This window comes from Phascolarctos cinereus, unplaced genomic scaffold (genome assembly GCF_003287225.1).
Source record: "Phascolarctos cinereus isolate Bilbo 61053 unplaced genomic scaffold, phaCin_HiC Scaffold_5;HRSCAF=322, whole genome shotgun sequence".
NCBI lineage: Eukaryota > Metazoa > Chordata > Mammalia > Diprotodontia > Phascolarctidae > Phascolarctos > Phascolarctos cinereus.
The window spans coordinates 386574611-386597256 of record NW_027555958.1 but is presented as its reverse complement, the minus strand read 5'-3'; the positions used below and the strand labels follow the sequence as shown (position 1 = coordinate 386597256).

The 22646-nt window shown below is 33.4% G+C and overlaps 1 protein-coding gene across 1 annotated transcript in view; it reads right to left on the bottom strand.

Annotated features, from left to right (window-relative positions):
• Positions 1-324: 324 nt before the first annotated feature.
• The window catches only part of DENND1B (DENN domain containing 1B), a 378678-nt gene continuing 356356 nt past the window's right edge, over positions 325-22646 (bottom strand). Inside the window, 4 exon segments of the mRNA XM_020971720.2 lie at positions 325-6713; positions 7478-7516; positions 7519-7696; positions 8834-8913. Coding sequence (XP_020827379.1) covers positions 6168-6713; positions 7478-7516; positions 7519-7696; positions 8834-8913 — 843 coding nt within the window. The 3' untranslated portion in view covers positions 325-6167.

Below are 22646 nucleotides of genomic sequence, written 5' to 3'. Positions count from 1 at the left end.
AAAACGGGAAGGAAGAGGTGTGACCCTTTACCTTATGATGTGAGGGAAGTAGTTTTTTGCCTTCAGATAGGAATGCAGAAAAAAGCAATTTTAACACCCTTTGACTTCAAAGCCTGTCACACATGGTTGCAGTACTATGAAACAGTTGGTTTGTTGGTTGCAGGCTGTCTGTATGATTTCTTCACTAGGCCTAAACCTTATTGGCTTCCCATGGGCACCAAGAGCCACACTACCTGGGGACAGAAGTAGTGGAATCTTTGTGATAGCTATTCATCTTGATAAGAATAATCAGTTGTTACTTATTAGAGGCTTCATCACCCAAAGTTTTGACATGGACAAATTTTATTTTATGTTACAGTATTGGGGCACTTTATGGCAAGGTGAGTTCACCCAAAATTTGTATTTACATTTTAAATTCCACAGCAGTCTCTAATATATTATATGTGTATATGTATGTGTACGTATATACACACGTATGTATAGACATACACACATATGCATATATACATACATACATTTTCTATTATGTGTGTGTGTGTGGGTGTGTGTATACACACACACACACACATACATGCACACACCCACACACCCACATTGTACTCCAGATAGCAGTCAAAGGTCTGGTTTGCAACTTTGGAGATGATTTATACTGTAGTCTGAAGGATGCAATAGCAATGAATCAGATCTTAATGCTAGATGCAAATTTTCATAAATTTCTGTGACTAACTACAGGTCAAGGTGATGTATAGATGTTATTTTATTTTTTTAAAGTTTATTCATAACAGTTCTACTTCTAAATAAAAAGATACAGAAACATTCAATTTTGTACCTATAATTCAGTTCTCCACAGTGGACCCATTCCATTGCCTCATGGTGTGAAGATAACAATCCTGGATTTTCAAAGGTTACTGCTCATGAGGTACAGTCTCTGGTGGTTTACAAAGAAGTGAGTTAACAACAGTATCCCTGGCATTCTGGGTCTCCATTTTTGGAGGACCAGCTGATATAAGTTTAAGAGGCTTATCACCAGAAGGCTGGTCAGATGTAATAAATATTTTTAAACAAGTAACTCACAAGAGATGAGGCATGGGGGTGGTTAACATATAATTTAGTGGAGACAGTACCTACATTTAGGGAATCTTAGATCCTACAAAGTGTCAAATAACTAACAAACAGATCTGTTACATAATGAGGTCCTGTTTTCTTCAATGTTAGGGGTCTTATATGCAGTTAATATTTGTTTGCATTTTTAGCAATGGTGCAGCAGAATAATAAGCCTATATATTATATGACTATGAATGGCTTTTTAAGCAGACTAATAGTGTGTTGTGATATGAGAGCACAACATATATTTAGTGCATTTTCTAGGCACATGTTTATATTTTTGTCTTGTTCTAAGCTTAGAGTCACTGACTAGGACTTGAGTGAACTTAAATTATTACTGCAGGACTACTGTGGCGGCACAAGCTATAACTGAGGTCCAATGTTAAGATTCATTATTTCTAATAATGCATCATTGAAGTTTTTAAAACTATCATTTAAACAATAAAAGACATTTTAAAACTAAATACATTTTATACATAGCTTCTTGAATGCAAAACATTCAAGTGAAACAAAGAAGATTATCTTAATTATACAGTACCTGATTTTTTTTGGTGTATTTGCATATTGCATCCAAAACTACAGACTTTCCACAGTGCTTTTTTGCCTTATTCAAGTATAATAAAAGTAGGAATCTATAGAAGCTCTAGGGTTAAGCAAACTGTACATACATACAAGAAAAATTCAACTAATTTACAGAGAATCAAAAAGTATAGGCAATGCCCTTCATGAACCTTAGCAAAGACATATCACAATAAGGGATGTCACAATCCCAATATGTGTTCACTGCCATAAAAATACTATGTAATTGAGATGGTGCAGACACGAATAACTTGCTTAGGAATTACCTGACAAACGCAGCAACTAGAATCCTAACTGTACATTTGAATAAGCATATTAACTACCAAGTACAATACTTTTGATTCATGTACTAAATGTATTAATCTTAGGTGCAGTATTTTTCTTATTGCATATTTTTCTGTTGCTAAGACCATTATGACACCACAATGTGACACTCATATTAATTTTAAATAAATGAAAACATACCTGTCTACCAACAATGTACACCACATACTTTTATAATCACCATGAACAATGCTACATACATTTTTATATAACTGAAAAAATATGACCTTTATCTGCTAGAAAACAGATCTACATATTTGTGTCAACTAAATTATTCAAGAAAAAATATTGCACAAAATCCTATTAATTCTGAAATCTAATACACTTCCCTATAAATCCATATAATTCCCTAGTTACAACTGGATCAAAATATTAATTAATTTGCTCAAAAAAGCAACATCACCTCTTAAAATAAAAAAAAATACAGTAACATTATTATTGGAATCTAGATGGGAAAGGCGTCAATACTGATATAAGGGTTTTTTGAAAGTAGTTCCTACCTTAGGTCTGTGTGTGGGGGGGGTGTTTTGGGGGGTTCTTTGTTTTTGGCAATGAGACTTGGGAATTTATTTAACATTCTTGAATTTATTTTCTGATTTACTAAGAAGCAAGATGTTTCATAGTGAACAAAGAAGGACAACCTTAATAGCTGACTTTATAGTAGCTACTTTGTTTAGAAGAAGAATAAAAATCTTAAAACCCCCCAAATTTATAGTGTTTCTCTCTTAGTAAATATAGTCTCAGCTTTTTCCCCCTTTGTTATGAATCTGCCCAACTCGCTAAAAAAAAAAACAACAACCCATGAAATTCAATGGCATTTCAGAAGGTATATAGTAAGGCTACTATAGCATTAACTAAAAATTATGCAGTAGATAAAAGGATGAATGTGTCTTCACCAATAGATCAAGTGGCAATCCATAAAAAATGGATCCTCTATCAGTCTGAATTTACCATATTGACATAAGAAACTAATCTTTTTTTTTCTGGAAGAGGAGGAAGTTTCTGTTTTTCTTGATTAAATTCTTATAATAGTTTAATACAATGTGCTAAAATGACATTCTCATTCACATTTTAAAAGGACTCTGGTAATAGCCTTTAAACGACAGTTGTGGAAGTCCACATTATAATAATTAGCATATTAGACTGAAAAGAGAGCTGAAAACTGGGAATATCTTCTAAAAGTCTTTACTCACAGGGTTCTTTAACTTGACCAGCTACAGAAGCCTTTTCCTTCCCTTTCTGAGAAAACTTTGGCCCGTTAGTGACTTCTATACAAAATACAAGTTTTTTTTAAATTGATGGTCACAGTTATTAGATAATTAATGCTTATTACACTGAATCAATATTACCTTAAGGATGTGAAAATGCTTTCCATTTTACATTAGATTGCAAATTCTTTGAGGGCAGGGATTGTCATTAATACAGCTTTATAAATTCTCCATAGTCTAACACAGTACCTTTATACATACTTGGTACTCAAATAAATATTTACTGAATAACTGAAATGTTAATTATTTAATCAGAAAAGAAAATCCTGTTCTATATTTATGGCTTTACATTTATTCAAAAAGATATAATCACTAAATGTGCCACTTTTTGTTTAAACAAAATTACAGTTTCTAAGTCTGCATTTTCTTGTTCCTAACTTTCCTTTCCCTTCTTCTTCTTCTTCTTCTTCTTCTTCTTCAAAAATAGAGTATAAATGATCCACAGGACAACTGGATCAAAGTCGGAAGCATACAGGACTCTTTGTTGATAGGAATTAAATAATGGCCAAGACTTTGTTGAGGAAAGATAGCAAAATCAAAAGTCCTTATTAAGCAATATAATCCTCATTCTAAAAATTCTTTCATGATAATTTTCTTTCATAGAAGAGAGAAATTATAATTTCAATTGCTGTTTCATCATAAGTTATCAATAATTTTAGAAAAGGAAGAAAGAAAGAAATTAAGAATAGTTTAATTCTTGGACCATTCTAATTAGAATACCTACAACACTATGAAGACTGCTGACCTATAAATATAGATATAAATTAATGCCTTGAAATACCAGTGTTGACTACTTTTTTGGGGCTATTTTGACAGTAACAAAGGATTTTAAAATTATGGATAACTACCAATTTTATATGCTTAAATAAGGCACAAATATTAGCCTTTAAAATATCATTGAAACTACAAAATAACTTATACAATCTTAAAAATGTACCTTAAATCACTTAATCAAATATGTAAGTTAGATATTTATGGCAAAACATTTTTCAACAAAATGATCATATCTGTATAATTGCCTACCTTGTACACTGTCTGAAGGATTTAGGAGGCAAACATAGGTCATGGGATACAATCATCATTCATGCAATTAAGCAAATGGATGAAAATTAATTTTACATAGCCTAGATTTCAGTATTTTTCAAAGTTCAGAGATATGAATGATTCCTAAAGCAATAGTTTACATCAAAATTCATTTTTAAGAACTATATATCTCAGTTAAGTGTTTTTGCAAATAGTAAAGTGGGACTTGCCAATTAAGGTAGGTGATATAATTTGCTTTTCAGAAATTGTTTAAGAATCCTACAGTTCTTTTTTATTATTTAAAAGCAAATTCACAAAATAAAATCTTTTTATTGCATATAACCCCTTAATGAATTACAATGGAAATTTGGAATGAGCAGATTAAGGCAATATTTGATAAAGCCTTGAGTTTTTGTATTATAAAAAGATACTTCAAAATTTTTTTTCTTCAGAAAAGGTTAACAGTTTCACATTATTCTTTCCATTTGAAACCTAAATGGATGTAAAAATGTCTACTGTATTTTGGAGTGTGGATAGGAAAAAAAAACATAACCCTTGCTTTGCTCAAATATTTTAAAGACAAAGGGTAACTCTTTTTTATATTTTTAAAAAAGATCTTTGGCAACTAAAAAAATATACTTAAGAAAAACCAAGCATATGTGGAAAAAGTATTCTTTTAGTAAATATTTCATAGTGAAGGTCTAATGTTTATTGGACTGCCTCTCAAAATCCTCCAAGTAAACCATTTAATTATCTTTTCCTAAAAATAGCGTCCATTTTTAAAATTTCTAATGATATAGTTGCGTATTATATAAAAAAGTTGCAGAACCCAATTAAAACATAACATTTCACTGCTTTTTCTAGCTGTACTTTTGGATCTATCCTATACCACTATGAAACAGATCATTATTCCTTTCTAAAATCCAAGAAGATGTTACACCTAATTTAAAATTTCAAAATCCAGAAAGATGTTAAAATTCAAAGTAAATGGTATTTCAAAAGATTAGTTCATAAAAATAAAATAAATCTTAGCAACATAGTCTATGAATTCAGTTTATACCACATTTCCCTTTCTCAAGACTCCTAGATAGTAGAGATGTACATGGGGACAATAGAAACTATTTAAAGTGTCTCAGTTGTAAACAGAAATTCACTGACTTCACATTATGCTTTAGCACTTCATATACTGAGTAAAAGGTGTGTTCGTACCTGTCAAATTTTGGAAGACATGGCCTTATTTTTCTTTCTATAACTCATATGCAACATTTCTTTGAATTTCTTTTAATTTAAAAAAAGTACTTTTGGCCCTTGAATCAATGCTTAAAAAGTTATTATTGCTCTTGAGAACATTTGCCTTCTGAGACAATTAAGCATAGTCCCATAATTCACTCACGATCATTGTATAATATTTAATATAGGCTTAAGATTAAGGCAATTTGCTGATCAGTATTTTAAGAGTTTCAGGCTCATTTTATAACAACTTGTTCAGCTCATGCTCAACCAAAGGGATGCAGTACTAATTGGTTATCTGAAAGTCATATATGTTTCCCTCTGGATAAATGAAATGGATGACATTAAGCACCATATTCCAGGGGCAATCATGTTAAATATGTAGACTCAACAAACTAGTACCTGATCTAAAAGCACAACATCACAGTTGGCTTTATCTTTAAGACTCCAAATAAACAAATCAATAGATGAAATAGCCATTAAATTACTGAACAGGTGAAATTCATGTACCAAGCCAAACAGTATTTCAAAATTATAAGAGTTATGATTCCTACAAAACTTGTTTAACACATAACTTGAAAGTCTAAGAGGATTCCCTATGAATTTTTGAAGGAAGTGATCTCCCCTTTGACAACCAACTTAAGCTTTATTTCCACTGCTGTTATCCTCTGAAATGTTCAAACCATGATGGAAAGCAGATGTCATATGACATAACGTCACGACTTCATGAAGTAGTCCAGCCTCTCCAGAAGTTTCCTTTGCTTCATTCCCATCTTTTTCCCAAGGAACTAGAGTAGATAGATGTCGTCTAAGGCTGAGATTAAGTTGATCATCTGAGGTATGGCTTAGTGTTTCATTATTTTCAGTTTTTCCTTGGAAAGGACTATCTGTCTGTGAATCTTCTGAAGAATCAAGTTGTAAAACTGATTCTGCAGGAGAAGTTGAATTTACCACCATCACTGGGCAATTCACATTGTTGGCACTGAGGTGTTTTTCATTGTTTTCCTCTTTCAGAATGAAGAGAGATTCTGTTAAACCAGCAGAAGAAGCATGTTTTCTTGGGGATGGTGGGAGATGTTTCCCATGGACAGCGCTATCATCCTGACCAAGATTCCATTCAGCTTGATCATTAGAACTGCCACAAAGTATAGCCAGATTACTCTCACTAGGTGCATTGGATTTGTTCTGAAAGAATATACAATTTAAGACATAAATTTTTTTTAAGAAAACTTCATAGCTTTTCCTTGGCATTTTAAAAATTTCAAAATAAATGTTCAACTCTATAAAGAATGTAACTGAAGGTGTTAACTAAATTCTCCCAAATTTCTCCATTGGTACTGATAAGAATTGAAACAGAAGTTAAGCTTCTATGCCCATACTATTTTTGGACTTTCACCTTGGAACTTACACATTCAATGTCATATAGGGTAGATGTTTGGTCTTCTCTGGTAACAACAGCCATAATCTTATCATGTCTGCTATTTTATAATGCAGTATGCAGACTATTATTAATCTTTAAGCTAATAAAAATAGAAGCTATTTATAAATAAATAAATGTCAAAATCTCTCTGTTTTAGTATTATCTGGGAACTCCAGAGCAACATACTTCATGTAAATGTTTCCCCAAAGAAGGCAAGTATAAAATGGATTGAAAGATAATGTTTTTTGTTTGACAGAAAGAAATCTAATTAGTGACAGCAGTGGCTTGAACCAGGGAACCTACAGGGAAATACTAGCATTTGATAACTAAGCATAAATTTAGGTAATAAAATGGCACTATGTTTTTTGAAGTACTGGCATTTACCTAACACAGCATAGCATAAAATGACTTTAAACAATCTACAGATTTTATCATAGGCCCAGACAATCACAGCAAATGAAAAGGAGTATCAGATAGTCTGTAAGCTGAAACACTGAATTGCAAAAGCAAAAAAAGAGAAAAGACTAACCGTAGGCTTGTAATCAATATCATCCATTGATCTAAAAAAAAATCCAGGCTCTTTGCTGCTGATAGCTTTCCTTGATCTGAGCTATGTGTACTCAAAGTATCAAGGATTTCTCCTAGTAAGTCCATTTCACCTGGGTAATAAGTCTTTACTCTAGCTTCAACAGAATCATCACTCTCATAAAAATAAGCAGAAGCTTCCTCACTGTCCTCTGATGATAACCTAAAGAAAAAAGAAAGGACAGACTGAAGGTATGCAAAAAGACAGTGTCTAGATTGCAAAATCTGCATGTAAACACCTTTTGATCAATTATAATATTCATGATTAAATTTTGAATCAAAGAGTATGTTTCAATTGAACCAAAAGATAGGAAAAATACATGATGTACTTCATAACCAAAGTTTTTGAAGCACAGGGACTTTGACTTTTATAGCAATTCAACTTTTGTTGATTTTAATAGAATGCAAAAATAGACAGAAGTTATCCTAAGGCATTAAGACTTTAAGTTTGAGAACGAATACAAAATCTTCAACTATAATCAATCAATATACACTTATTAAGCACCAACCATTATAATAGGTGCTCAAGACACAAAGACAAAAATGAAATCATTACTGCCCCCAAGGAATAAACATTCCACAGGGGGAGGAAAAATGTAAACATTAAAGAGTATACAAAATACAAGGTAGTTTTGAGGACAGGACATTAGCAGTTTTGGGGGAGGGATCAGAAAAGAAGGTAGCAGTCAAGCTGATCTTTAATGTTGACTAAGCTATCTAAGAGGTAGAATTAAGGAGGAAATACATTCCAGAAAATGTGGAATTCCTGTGCAAAGGGAGGAATGCTATGTGTGAGGAATAGAAAGGCCAGTTGTTCATCTGGTCTGCCTACCTTCCTTCCTTCTGTTTTTCATTCCTTCCTTCCTATCTTTCTCACTTTGTTTATTTATTTTGATATTGAGTCTCTCTATCTTACCCAGGCTTGCTATGAAGCCACAGCAATTACTATGGCCTCATCCTACTATTTATTGGCCCTTTAACCTGCTCCAGTTCATTCTTTTTCAGGTACTATAGTGCTCTTCCTTCTCCCCAACTCAAAGGAGGTAGGGGGCTTACCATATTAATATCCTTAGTGCAGATAGTTGATTGGCTCTTGTCCTACTGTAACTCAAAAGTCCCAACCTCATGGTTACCACTAGACTCAGTCTCCCTTAACAGAGATTACAGGCATGTGCCTGGGAAGATCTAGTTGTTTATAAGACTGTACTGTACTACATTACTTTTCTGAAATATCTCCTGAGACCCAAAGCATCAGTTACTTTAAGACCTCAGGTTATATGACAACAAGTAATTTACTCACTTGCTTGCTCTGTCCATGTCATCATCTTCATCTTCAAACAGGACAGAGTCGGTGCTTTTCATTGGTCTTTTTAAGCGTGCCTAAAAGTTATGATTAATAATAAATGATCAGTTTATATGCAATTTCTAGAACAACATTACTTTGAGGAAGAGTTGAAAATAAATATCCATTCAGGGTTGTTTATCAAATAGTTCTTGTTTAATAACTTGTCAAGAATAGAGAATTGGGCAGCTATTTCTTTGGTAACTTCATCATAAAAATCCCCTACACCTCTCTCTCAAATATATGTGGATATGTCTGTGTATATTGTGTATATATGTACACACATTTCATTCTTAACTTATAAATAGTACAAATAATCCATTTCTACAAGTAAGTAAATAGAAGTATTAAAAATCTAACCCTCTGCCTGAAACATCATTTGAGGTAACTGCCCTTTGTTCCTTAATTCAAAACCACTGGGAAGCGTCCAATGAAGAAAACTGATAACTACAAACCAGGACTATCTAGGATGCTGCCTAGTGAGTTATACCTCTACTTCCAAGATAGACAAATAAAGAAGCATTTATTCATTTACAACATGTAGGCACTGTGTTGAGCTGGAAATACAAATAATAAGCAAGGAATGCTTCAGAGAGCTTATACACTAATGGGAGAAGACAATAAAGAGGGCTGGGATGATGAGAAGATGGCTTTGACGTGGCATGGAGGTCTTGGCAATTTTGAGATAGGGTAAAAGCTCACCTATCAGAACCCAAAGACCTGGCAACAAAATACAACATTCTGATGGGATGGAGATGAGAATGATGTTCAGAGAGCAGATGGCATGTTCAAGATATAGTCAGAAGTCTTTAAGAAAGAAGTCTGATAATTCATGTCATTGATTCATGTCATAATCCAAGCATTTATTTCACATTTATTACATTCACAGTATTATGCTAGGTACTGTGGATACATCGATAAACAAATAATTCTAGCTCTCAAGTGCCTTACATTGTACTAGCAGAATACAACTCATATACAGATAAATATAAAATAATTTGAGGAGAAAGAGTGCTAACAATAAGGTGGATGAGGAAAGGCTTTCTGTTGGAGGTTGTCCCTAATCTGGGTCTTGAAGGAAGCTAGAGGTTCTAAGAGGAGAGATGACATGAGAGAGCATTCTAAGTATGCTAGTGCAAAGGAACAGGGGCACATATGGAGAACAAGTGAGGAAGCCAGCCCTCCTGGAGGGGAGAGGGTAGGAAGAGGAACAATAAGGAGAGAGAGAGAAAAAGAGAGAGAGAGAGAGAGAGAGAGAGAGAAGGGAGCTAGATTGTGAATGACAGGAAATGCAAATTAGAGGAGCTTGAACTTCATTCTTAAGGCAACACAAAGTCATTGCAGTTTATTAAGAAGAGAAGTGACATGGTCAGCCCTGCCCTTTACAATGAAAACCTGACAGCTGGGTGAAAGAAGAATTATAGAGGAGAAAGAATAGATTAAAGAAACCAGGTAGAAGTGTTGAGTGTCTGGATTATGGTGGTTATGGTATGAACAGAGAGGAGAAAGATTTGATAGATATTGAGGAAATGGAATGGACAAGACTCAGTAAATAACTGGATATGCGGGTGAGGGAAAGTTAAGATTTGAACCTGAGTAACTGGAAGGATAGTGATTTCCTTAATAGAAGTAATTAAGGTAATAGAAGAGCAGGTTTAGGGGAAAAGAGAATCAGTTCTGTTTCAGACATGCTGAATTTGAGACACCCAAGCAGAAATGTCAAACAGGAAAGGGAAATAAAGATTAAATATATACATTTTGAGATTCATCTGTATAGGGATGGATGATAGATTACTCTATGGGAGCTGAAGAGATCACACAGATACAAGAGGAACCATGACAGAATTCTGTGGTACACTGATGGATGGGGGTAGGACATCGACAATAAACCTGCAAAGGAGATTCAAATGTATCAGTTCAACAAGTAGTAAGAGAACAACAGTGCAGTGTCAAAAACCCCCCAAAAACCCCAAAATGAAACAAAACAAAACAAGGAAGAGAAATTATCAGAGTAAGGAGAATTAAGTTTTTAAGAATTAAGTTTTCTGCAGGGAAAACATTGAAGATGTGGACTGAGGAAAGACCATTGTATTCATCAATGTCAGGGAAGGAATGTTCATGGTAGGATAGACTAATTAAATTAAGTGTTCTGTTTTCCCTTAAATTGTCAACTCCAACCATTTGTTTGGCTAGTACTCGGATTTTATTAGAACCACTAGTGTTTGACTTTAAAGCATGATGAGTTTGAATTTCACAAGTATGTTTGAATTTCACTTTTTTATCAATGTACAGTGTAAATGGACTAGTAATCAATACATAGCATCTAAAAAAGTGACTAGTCTTTACAAAAGAATTAGCAATAAATGAATAAACTGTTGCACCTTTTATATTATCAGTGTCTTACAATTTAATAGACTATACAAACACAGTTAAAATGTTAAGTATAATTTAATATTTGATCCATTAAACATTTACTGGACATCTACAGGACACTGAACATTTTGGAGAAATCAGTTGCCTACTTTGAAACAGTATCTATTTTAAAATTTAAATACTGAAGAATGTGTTTTAGTTACTTGCATGCTGTAGTAAGAGCAACTGTAATATCTAATACCTGGTGAGGAATGTTCAGGAGGTGAGAGTATTGGCTTTCTATTAATTGTAGGAACATCATAACTAAGTCAATAGAAGAGAAAACTATTTTAAAATAAATAATGCCAAATGACTAATGTGGAAAAAAAGAACAGGATTAATGAACAAAAACAACTTCTGATTAATGGTGATAAAATTAGCTGCCAAAAAGTTTTGCCTCTACCTTGTGAGGCTTTTTTGTGCAATATGCAAATTAGCAGAAGTGTTTCCTATGAAAATTTTCTACTCATACTATCACCGACCATTATTTCCAGCAAATTATAGGGGAGACAGTGCCCTATGACAGAAAGAGACTTGGTTTTGGAGTCTGGGGACTTGGGTTCAAATCTGGCCTCTGACTGGTTACTCTCTGTGTCATGGCAGGCAAGTCCTTAACTTCTCTGGGCCTCAGCTTCCTCATCTGCAAAATGAAGTTATTTTACATGGCCTCTAATATCACTTCCACCTCTAAATCTATAATCCCATTATCTGTGGCACTGAAAAAAATGTTACACATATTCAGGTGGAATATTATATTAGAACATTACATGAGAAAATACAACATGAGAAAAATGATTCAAGTTATAACTTTGAAAATAGAGGTCAGCAGAAAACTGAGATTGAATTAATTTACATTGCAGAAAATTTTCTACATTTGGAGCTGCATATGTAAAATGTGAACAAGAATAACAAACATTGGCTAATCTAGCTTTCTTCAATATTTTCACAATCCACATTAAGAAATCATGAGTTCCAATAAAATTGTCTATAAATGAGAGGAATGACAATCTCAAAAGTTACAATGAGAGGAAAAAGTTTCATTTATCTATTTGTGATGCCTGTCTTTGTGGAGAATAACCAGGTGCAGGTATCAAAGGAATGAATTATGTATTAGCAGAGATCACATTTGGTCAGAAAATAGTTTTATTACAGATGTAGACAAAAATCTCAAATTAGCAAGTGTATTATGATCTTTCTGAGGGTCAATAAACACTTTTACCATAAAATATCAGCTAGAGCTCCTTGGATCACACCAAGCTAGTCAAAACACAGCACAGCATGCATTGGTGAATGGTAAATTTTCTTTTAGAGTGCTAATAAAACAGACAAGGAGGGAAAGACAGGCACAGATTGTATATGAAAAAAAAAAGAGGAAAAGGAAAAACACATTTTAAAAGGAAAACTATAAATGTATTTTCAAAGTTCTGCTAGTTGTTGCAGCATAATACATACAGCTGCAAAATCTGTCATACATTTAGACAAACCTTCCATTGCCTATATACCCTGCTGTTTGCAGTTATTTAAGCTTTTAGTTTCTGTCTTTTCTGCATTGTGAAGTGTGTGCTACTTTTCCCATAAATTTCATGATCTGACTTATATTAGCCTCTTTGCTTAAATTTATTACCACAAGGAACAAAACCCCAACATCCATTTTTTGTTGCTGTATAATACTATAGTATTAATAGAATATAATGATATCAGTTGTATATTCATAAAATCAGCAAGTCTAAAATTCATTGTTTCCAGAAAGTATATTATATTGATTTTTAAAGATGACTAACTTCATTTTTTAAATAAAGTAGTCAGATTCTAGTTATAAAGTCACAAGCTCGCTGGGCCTAAAAATACCATGTGCTCTATTTTTGAACTTGCCACACGTTTGTGTGACTTTAGATAAATATCTTACTTAAGTTCTCTATGGAATGGGGACAATGACTAATCATTAACTGTTTTGGGTAGATTAATGTGTTTTTGCAATATGATGAGAAATACTGAAGAATATGACAGAGAATGTACACAAATTATTTCTACCAAGACTATTGATTACAACCTTTTACCTCAACCAGAATTGTTCACATATTGTTGATTGTAGCTAGGTGGTATAATAGCTAGAGTGCTGGACTTAAAGTGGGGAAAAGAAGAAGAATCTGTTGGATTTTATAGCTGATTGGCTATAGTGGGTAAAAGGTAATTAAAATTTCCTTTTAGTCTGAAGTTGAGGAGTATCATTTCAGATAAAAAAATTAGATTGGTTTTCAATATTTCAAATTGCAAAACAGATGAAATTAAGGAAAGAAATCTTAATGATATTAAACAGTTACATATGACACAACTTCATAGATAAAGTTCTTATACACACACACACACACACACACACACACACATACACACACAACATAGCAACACTGCTGGGCATATAGTAGGAACTTAATAAAAAACTTGTTGGTTGATCCAGAGATAATTTTTCTTAAAAGGTATAGCATCATTAATTACGTCAAGGAAAGATTTTTCTAATGTCTAAAAAGTTGGAACTTGTCCTGGAATATTATACATATTAATTAACAAGTGTTTTTAAAATTCTGACTAAAAAACATATCGGAGACTAAAGGTAAAAATATTAGAAACAATTTACAAGTCAGGGAGATGGGAGATGGGAGAAGGAATGTAAACTAAAACTTTAATTTTAATTGATATCTTTGTGCAGGAAGCACCACTTTCATGCAACAGAGAATGGTTTGGATTCCTTACCTTGTGTGCCAATTAAAAAAATTAAAAACAAATGTATTCAAAGACAGTTATTGTGATAGGGATGGGAGCAATTCTGTCAGATGAAATGGAATATGAAGTGGTCCCAGAAAAGTGGCTATCCTGAGGATCCCCAGGAAATGTGATTAATTTTTGACTATTTTCTTCATTATAGTTTGGTTTTTAGTTCACTGTTTAATTGACTGGGAGGACTCTTTCTCCCTTAAACTTAGTTACAAACTATGATTCGAATCAAGGGGAAGGAGACCAAAAATTGATATCTTTCCATAAAGTCCCTTAAAACGGAGGACAGATGATAAGTCTTAGACTAGCTCTAGTCTATATCAAACCAAGAGACTGGCTAAACACTAAAGCTGTAGAATACAGATTTGTTATATTCAGTTTCCTGCAAAGATCATAAACCAATGAGTTTAACCAATGGCATGCTACAGTACTTTAATAAGTATCATAGCCTTCCCTTCTTTGGACCATATCCTATAAAGTTAGAAAGAATTTCATATGGTAATGAAAAGCCTTATTATATCTCCTGTATATCATGATGGTAAACTGGTTAACTTGCAAGCTCCCTGAAAAACACTATTTTAAGCAATAATGATCTAAAAATCTGGGTAGGACACAATTTCAAAACTGTTATTTTGTCATGAATGTTAATGGTTGAAAACGTCAGTTTTATTAAAGCATTCCAAGCAACAACTTGCAAGGCCTCAGTCACTATTGATCAGTGTTCACACAGTTAGTTTAACAAGGATATTGGATAAAGTGTCCTCAAAGTAAAAAAAAAAAAATCACGTAATCCTTTGATAAATGGCAAGATATTTGCAATCTCACTTTTACTGACAATGTTTCAATATTTCAACATTTTAAAAGGTTTTAAAACTCATCAGTTCCATTTTCAGTAACATGTGAAGTTTTTAGTTCCCTGCTATTTAACAGTTTGAATATGTCTCCTCAAGGACTGATGTTAAGGTAATTAAAAGCCAATAAAGATTAAATTAACTATATTTCTTTCAACAAACTTTTATAATTAAAATTGAGTAAGTCACATCACCTAAAAAAGATAAATATTTTACTTATGTAATATTCAAAGTTTAATAACACTTAAACTATAGAAAAAAAAGCACAGAACTGAAAAAGATCTTAGATATCATAGAGCAGACAACATTCATTTGAAAGATGAAGAAACTGAGGTCCAAAGAACTTGCCAAGATTACATAGGTAGTAACGTGGCAGGTCTTGAACCTAAGACTTTTGATACTAAGACAAGCCCATTCATCATTTTGGGATATAAATCAAGTCTTGAAAATCTTTTGATAATTGTTTCTTGTTTAGATTCTTATGTTATGACAGAGTTTTAGAAGTATCTATTTGAATTTCCAAACTGTGACTCAAAACAAAGGGGAAGGAGACTGAGAACTGATAGGTTTCTATAAAGTGCCTTAAAATTGAGTATGGACTACTCATGTTAGACTGGAGCCATTCTATACTAAACCAATGGACTACCTGAACATTTAATCTATCTAAAAAATAAATAATAACCTGTACCCACTATAACTAATCAGTGATAAAATTCATCAGATTTTTCTTGATTGTCTTTGAAATTTACCTCTTACTTTCTACTTTCCAGCCACCATTCTAATTGTGTGTATTTTATATACGTATGTATTCAATGACTATTCTAAACATCCTCTTCTCTCTGCAAGCCTCCCAGAGTATCCCTTTTCTCCACATCTTTTCAGTTGAAGATCTTATCTCATATTTTTACCAAGAAAATCTAGGCCTTTTTGCCAAGAGCCGTGTCTTCTTTTCTCCTCTGCCTCACACTTGATATCATCCTCCATCACTTTCTCCTTCATTCCAGTCTCCCTTTAACCTATCCCCTCCTATCCTCTCTAGCAGGTTGCTTCTACTATCATCTCCTCTTTCCCTCTAATATTCAATCTTTCCCTTTCTAATAGTTCCTTCCTGTGGTACACAAACATGCCCTACCTAATATTCTCTATTCCTTAAAAAGAATCACTACATCCCACTATCCCTGCTAGCTATCATCCTATTTCTCCTCTCCCCTTCTCAAACTCATTGGCAAGTAAATAAAGAAAGCTGTTTACACTTTATGACTCAATTCCTTTCATCCCCTTTCAATCTCTTCTAAGCATTTTGTAATCTGGTTTCTGACTTCAACACTAAACTCAAGCTATTCTCTCAAAAGTTACCAGGGAAGAGAAAAAGGAAGGGAAAGAGAAAAGAAGGGAAGGGTACAGGGGGGAAGAGAAAAGGGGAGAGGAGGAAAGAAGAAATTAGAGACAAGGGAGGGGGAAAATAGGAAGGAAGGAAGGAAGGAAGGAAGGAAGGAAGGAAGGAAGGAAGGAAGGAAGGAAGGAAGGAAGGAAGGAAGGAAGGAAGGGGAAGGGTGGGAAGAGGGAAGGGAAGGGAAATTTATATACCACCTACCAGGTGCCAGGCACTGTGCTAAGTTCTTTACAAATATTATCTCATTTGATCCTTACAACAATCCTGGGAGGAAGGTATTGTTATTAAATACAGTTGAGGACACTGAAGCAAAAAGTTAAGTGACTTGCTCAGGGTCACACAGATAGTAAGTGTCTGAGGCTGGATTTGGACTTGTGACTCTAGACGTCACTCTATCCATTGCATCATACTTATTCCAGGAGAGAGCACCACCATCCTATTACTTACTCAAGCATTTAGCCTTTGTACGATTCTCTATTTCTTGCTTCCTTTATGTATCCACTCCATTGTCAAATCTTGTCATTTCACAAAACCTCTTGTATTCATCCCTTTCTCTCAACTCACACAAGTAGAACTCTAGTTTAGGCCCTCATCACTTTTCATTTGGACTATCATAATAATTTTGTAACTGGTCTCCAGACTAAGCAGTTCCAATTCCTTTAACTAATACTTATATGGTATATATTCAAGGCCGTTTGCTATCAATGTCATTTTAAAATTGTGCTACGCATAATAAATCAATCAGCAAGCACTTACTAAGTCTTTACTATATGCCAGGCACCATGCCAAGCACTAGGGACACAAAGATAAAGCAAAAACAGCCCTTGCCCTCAAAGAGCTTATATTCTAATGAAGACAACATGGCCAGTATATCTGAACTTTACTGCAGACCACATGGAGAGGAATAATATGCAAGAATATTGGAAAGCCAGGGGCCACAGTATAAAGAGCTTCATATTATGAACAAAGGAGTTTATATTTGATCCTAAGGTTAATAAGGAGCCACTGGACTTCAACAAGTAGAGGTGGTGGTAGTAGTAACATTGTCAGATTTGTATTTTAGGAAAATACTACAGATGTGGTCTGAACAAGAGAGACTACAGAAGGGGTACAACCTCCTTATTAGTGGATGCTATGCTGCTATTTATACAGACCAAGATCATATCAACTGCTTGGCATATATTGAGCACATTAATCCCTTAAGGGAGAAGGGGAAAGGAACAAGCTTTTATTAAATATTTGCTTATGTGCCAGGTACTGTGCTAAGTGCTTTATAATTATAGATATTTGTTATTTATAATATTTAGAAGTATCTATTAAGACTCTCAGACCTTTTTCAGATAGCTTTCTAGCCATGCTTTCTCCTTCCTGTACTTGTAAACTTTTTTTAACCTAAGTGTGCTTTTACATTTAACTCTACTGAATTTCATGTCATTAGATTAATTCCAATACTCTAACCTGCCAAAGTCTTTTTTGGATCCTGACTCTATCATCAAGAGTGTTAATTATTTTTCTTAGTTTTATGTCTTCTTCAAATCTGAGGAGTGGCATCTATGTTTTTGTTCAATTCATTGATAAAAATATTAAAACCAAGTAGATTCCTGGAGTGCTTCACTTAGAGATGTACCAAGTTGATAGTGAATCATTAATAATTATTCTTGAGTACAGAGAGCCAACGAATTCTGGATAAATCTCTCTTTTTTAAAATTACTTAGTCTACATCTCTTCCACAAGGATATTATGAGATACCTTTTCAAATGTTTTGTTAAAATCTAGGTAAACTTTATTCACAGAATTCCCCAAATCTCCTAGTTCAGTAAAACTGTCAAAAAAAAAGTAGAGGATAAAGTTAAATCTGGCATGACCTGTTCTTAATGAAGTTACGTGAACTCTTTTAAATCATTGTTTTCCTCTTAATTATTCACTATTTCTTTAATAAGCCATTCTAAAGAATGTTTCAAGAATGGAAGTTGACTGTCCTATTGTATGCAGTCTCTTACCATTAAAAACAACAACAACAGCAGCAACAACATTACGGCAATATTTGTCTTCCTTCAATCTCAAAGTACCTCTTCTATTTCCTACAATATTTGAAATATTACTAGAAATGGCTCAACAACCACATCCACCAATTCTTTTAACACCTAAGGGTGTCTAAAATTCAAAGTAGTTTGTGCTCTTTTACCTTATTTATATGAGTACCAATGACTAGTTATCCACTTTTGTTCTGGCATCACCAGTGTAATACAAGAACTGCATGGGTACCAACTACAAATTAATTCTCACAAAACCCATTATATTATATTTTCCTCTAACTTGTTCCTTCTGATGTCAGAATCTCAGATAGTGGCACTATCATTTAGCCAGTCTTCCTATATAACATAAAATGAAATTAATTTTGAATATCATTTTGACTGAACAATGTTCCTGAAAAAATTTTATGGCAATATAACTATTCAACTGTTTATTCCACTTTGTTTCTAAAAGATTTTATTTCAAAAGGTGTTTAAATTTTGCTGTGATCTTTCATATAAAACAAGTTTAATATAATGCCCACCAGAGGGCAGTCTCGTAATCTACAAGGTGAATTTTTTGCACACTATTTTTTTTCCAATTAAAAGAAAATTCAACATTTGAGAATAGAGATATCTGAACAACAGAGACAAAACAACTTGCCTTCAAGAAAGATAAAATGCTAACATTTTGCTGCCCATATTCTTCAAACTAAGACCAAAAACACTTTTTTTAGAATCAGAACTTGTTTAAGATATACTGAAAATATACTTTATGAAAGCATCAACTTGCATGCTAAAATGCTCCCTGTTTTAGGACTACTAATGAACTATACTAGGTTCATGTTTACATTAGTGGAAATGACATGTGTCATTCAATATTATATCATTCATTTTGCTTTATGAAAAATTCTTTCAAGCTCTTCACTGGATTTCCATATCACATTAGGCTAACATTTTAGTCATAACAGTAGTTCCTCAGTACATAGCCAAATTAAACAAAACACTGACAATTTATGCTTCTGAAATCAGCAAAGACTGATATAAGCTAGTTTTACTCCTATACAATATTTATATTCAACATTCCACTTTCTAATTATCTTCTCCTCTTCCCTTTGTCCTCTTTGACCCTGGCTCTGCTTTAGTACTTGGGACCCACCCACCTTCTTCTGGATCAGAGTAGCTTTCTCTACAGATAATGACTAAATATACTTAATCTTGACTAAATGAATGGAAAATACTCTCCTATGAGAAGTATTTCTCAAAAGAACACAAATACACAGCGGCCTTTTCTGACAGCTGCTTTATCTCCTTAGCAAATATCCTTCTCTCTATTCATTTTATTTCAATAATATACTGAAATTCCTAAGAAAATTATATAATAAGCACTAAAAATAGACACATATTTCAATTTTTCTCTTACTTACTACAACTCCTAAAACAGGGAGATTTAGACAATCTATACTATATTCACAGAAACATTTCCTGTATAGCATCTTAAAATGGGATATTCTTATATACCATGAAAGTGAGTGCATTTGTTCAGTTTTCTTGCTTAATTTGTTTCTTGGATTCCTTGCAAATATCCACTCACAACCAAGATGTATCTTTAAAACATACCTCACTAACACCTTCCTAAAAGTGGTTACCTAGAGGTAATTACTCATATCTCTTTGGAGAAAAAGGTACATCACTAGATTATAAAACAAATTCATAGATATTATGCTATACTTAGACTACCCATTACAATGATTTGTTAAGTTACTACACTATTACTCTGTGTAATGGTTTTACATGGAAAAATAATAAAAATTCCACTTTATGATAAAAAGATGCATTTTGTTGGATTTGCCTCGGTTAAGTGGAAGTTTGTACATATATGCATATATATATATGTATATATATATATATGTATGGGTGTATGTTTTGAGCTAAGCAAAACAGCATTAAATGGATTGTTCCATTTGTTCATATCTTGAAATAGAAAGCTACAGTCTATGGTTAGAATGGGGAAAAAAAGTAAAATGGAATTATTACTAGTTCACTAAAATAATGTTATCTTAATTTACTTTAATTTTTATATACTTTTCCTTCTTATAAACATAAATATTTATGTGTATGACACAAACTGCTGGTTTATAACATGTTTTTATGTTTATCATATAATGAAAGAGGGCATACTCTACCATCCATAATTTCTTATATTGGTTTTGCATATTCAGTTCATTGGGAAGATAAAAAAAACTGGGTGAATTTTTATTAGTCCAAGAAATGAAACAGTTAACAGCAATGTACATGTCAAGGTTTTAATAAGGCTTAACAATAAAAAGCTTCAACCCTTTACTTTCACTAAATTTTGCTGTGGTTTTCCCTTGCTTAGGGCAATCCATCTGTTAATGTTGATTTGCAGTTCAGTTAAGCTCCCTTGCTTACTCACATTAACATGCTCTTCTTATACATACATATATACACACACACATATACATACATATACACAAGAGCTAACCTAAGGAAGAGTAGGCAATATTGGTTTCAAATTAATTGTATACATAATAAGAGGGAATTTCCTTTGCAGAAAATACATTTTCCAAGTGCAAATTAAAAAGTAAATATACTCAAAACATTTCACATAACAGAAAAATTACCTTTAGATTAGGTTTCACAGATTTGTTATATATGTTGATTTGTTTCAATTCACTGTTCATTTCTAAACATCTAGAGCAGGTTTTTTTTAAACAAATTTATGAAAGAAGTAGGTATATTAGTAAATATTAACTGTTAAAAACTATTCTATACTAAAACCAGTGGCAATACTCTCACTGGGCTCAAATGGCCCTATTTTCAATAAAAGTAGAAGATCCTTTCCCTGGAGTCCTGTTAGGCTGGGGCTACAGTTGGAACTGTCATCTTTGCAAGAAAGGGAAAAGGGCTGGGTTTTACAAATGTGAAGCCTAATTGGGAAATCTTCATGGCTGTCCCCTTGACATTTATTTAAGCCTCATCAACAAAATGGAAAATAACTGTACTAATTAGCAGACCAGCACACAAATTACTATTTGTTGGAGTGGAATGTATATTCACATTCTGTTCTACAGATAAGCCAGTAATAAAAGAGAACTTTGACATAAGACACATTTAGTTGTTTTGGGATATTTTACACTACTAAATTTATAAAAATTTTCAAAACTCATTTTTAGCTTTAAAATACTTTTATGGTTTCAAATGATCATACTTTAGATTTTCTAAAATATAAACAAAAATTATTCCATTAACAAACCTCAAAGAAATGTTGTTAAGTTATATTGACTCTGAACACACTTCTTAAATAACTGGTCACATAAGCTATACATATGGATGAAGCAGGTTAAGTTTATTTCTTTGAGTAAAAATATGTCATTAACCAAAAAAATACATATTATAGTATGGCTTATAAAGTATTTCAGTATTTAGAAAATCTTTGCTTTCACCAGTGTGGAAATCCCCACCATTAATGCAGATGGCAAACTCTTGATGTCTTGGCAGGCAGACTTTGTAGTGCTATGATGAACTAAGTCATTACTTGGTGATCATCTTTCCAGTGAAGAGCCTTTCAATGTATTTACACTTATCTGAATGAATACAGACAGTCTGTGGTTGGGTCTATACTTGAAGCCTTTAAATCAGAGTTTTTATATTCCATTGGCAAAACCTTGAAGCATTTGAGCCATCTCCATGATGAACTACTGGAGTAGAATGTCAATTCTCACAGACTCAGAAACGATCAAGTTCCAGGTAAGAAAACAGGCCCAGAGAGATGAAGTGATGTGCCCAAACAATGAGCCGCTACAGAGCTGCTGAGATCTCTTGGCTTCCCTTACAGAAAGCACACAAGAACAGGGAAATGTAGAAGAGGGGAGAGTTAACTGGTCTCTCAAGACTTCCCACACTCCTACCCCACTTGACACACATAGATAGCTAGACTTTACTCCTTCTCTCAAGGGCAGCTAAGTATCATAGTGAATACAGTGTCAGGCCTGGAGTTAGGAAGACTCTTCCCAAGTTCAAATCTGGCCTCAGACACTAGCTATGTGACCCTGGGCAAGTCACTTAACACTGTTTGCCTTAGTTTCTTCATCTGTAAAATAAGCTGGAGAATGAAATGACAAACCACTCCAGTATCCTTCCAAAGAAAACCCCAAATGGAGTCATAAAGAGTCAGACATGACTGAAACAACTGAACAGCTCCTCTTTATGACTCTTCCTGATTTGATCCGAATTTAAAATATTAAAAGTTGTGAGGAGAGCACACCTGAGATTTTCTCTGTCTCTGTACTCAAAGGGTGGCCCAATGTGCA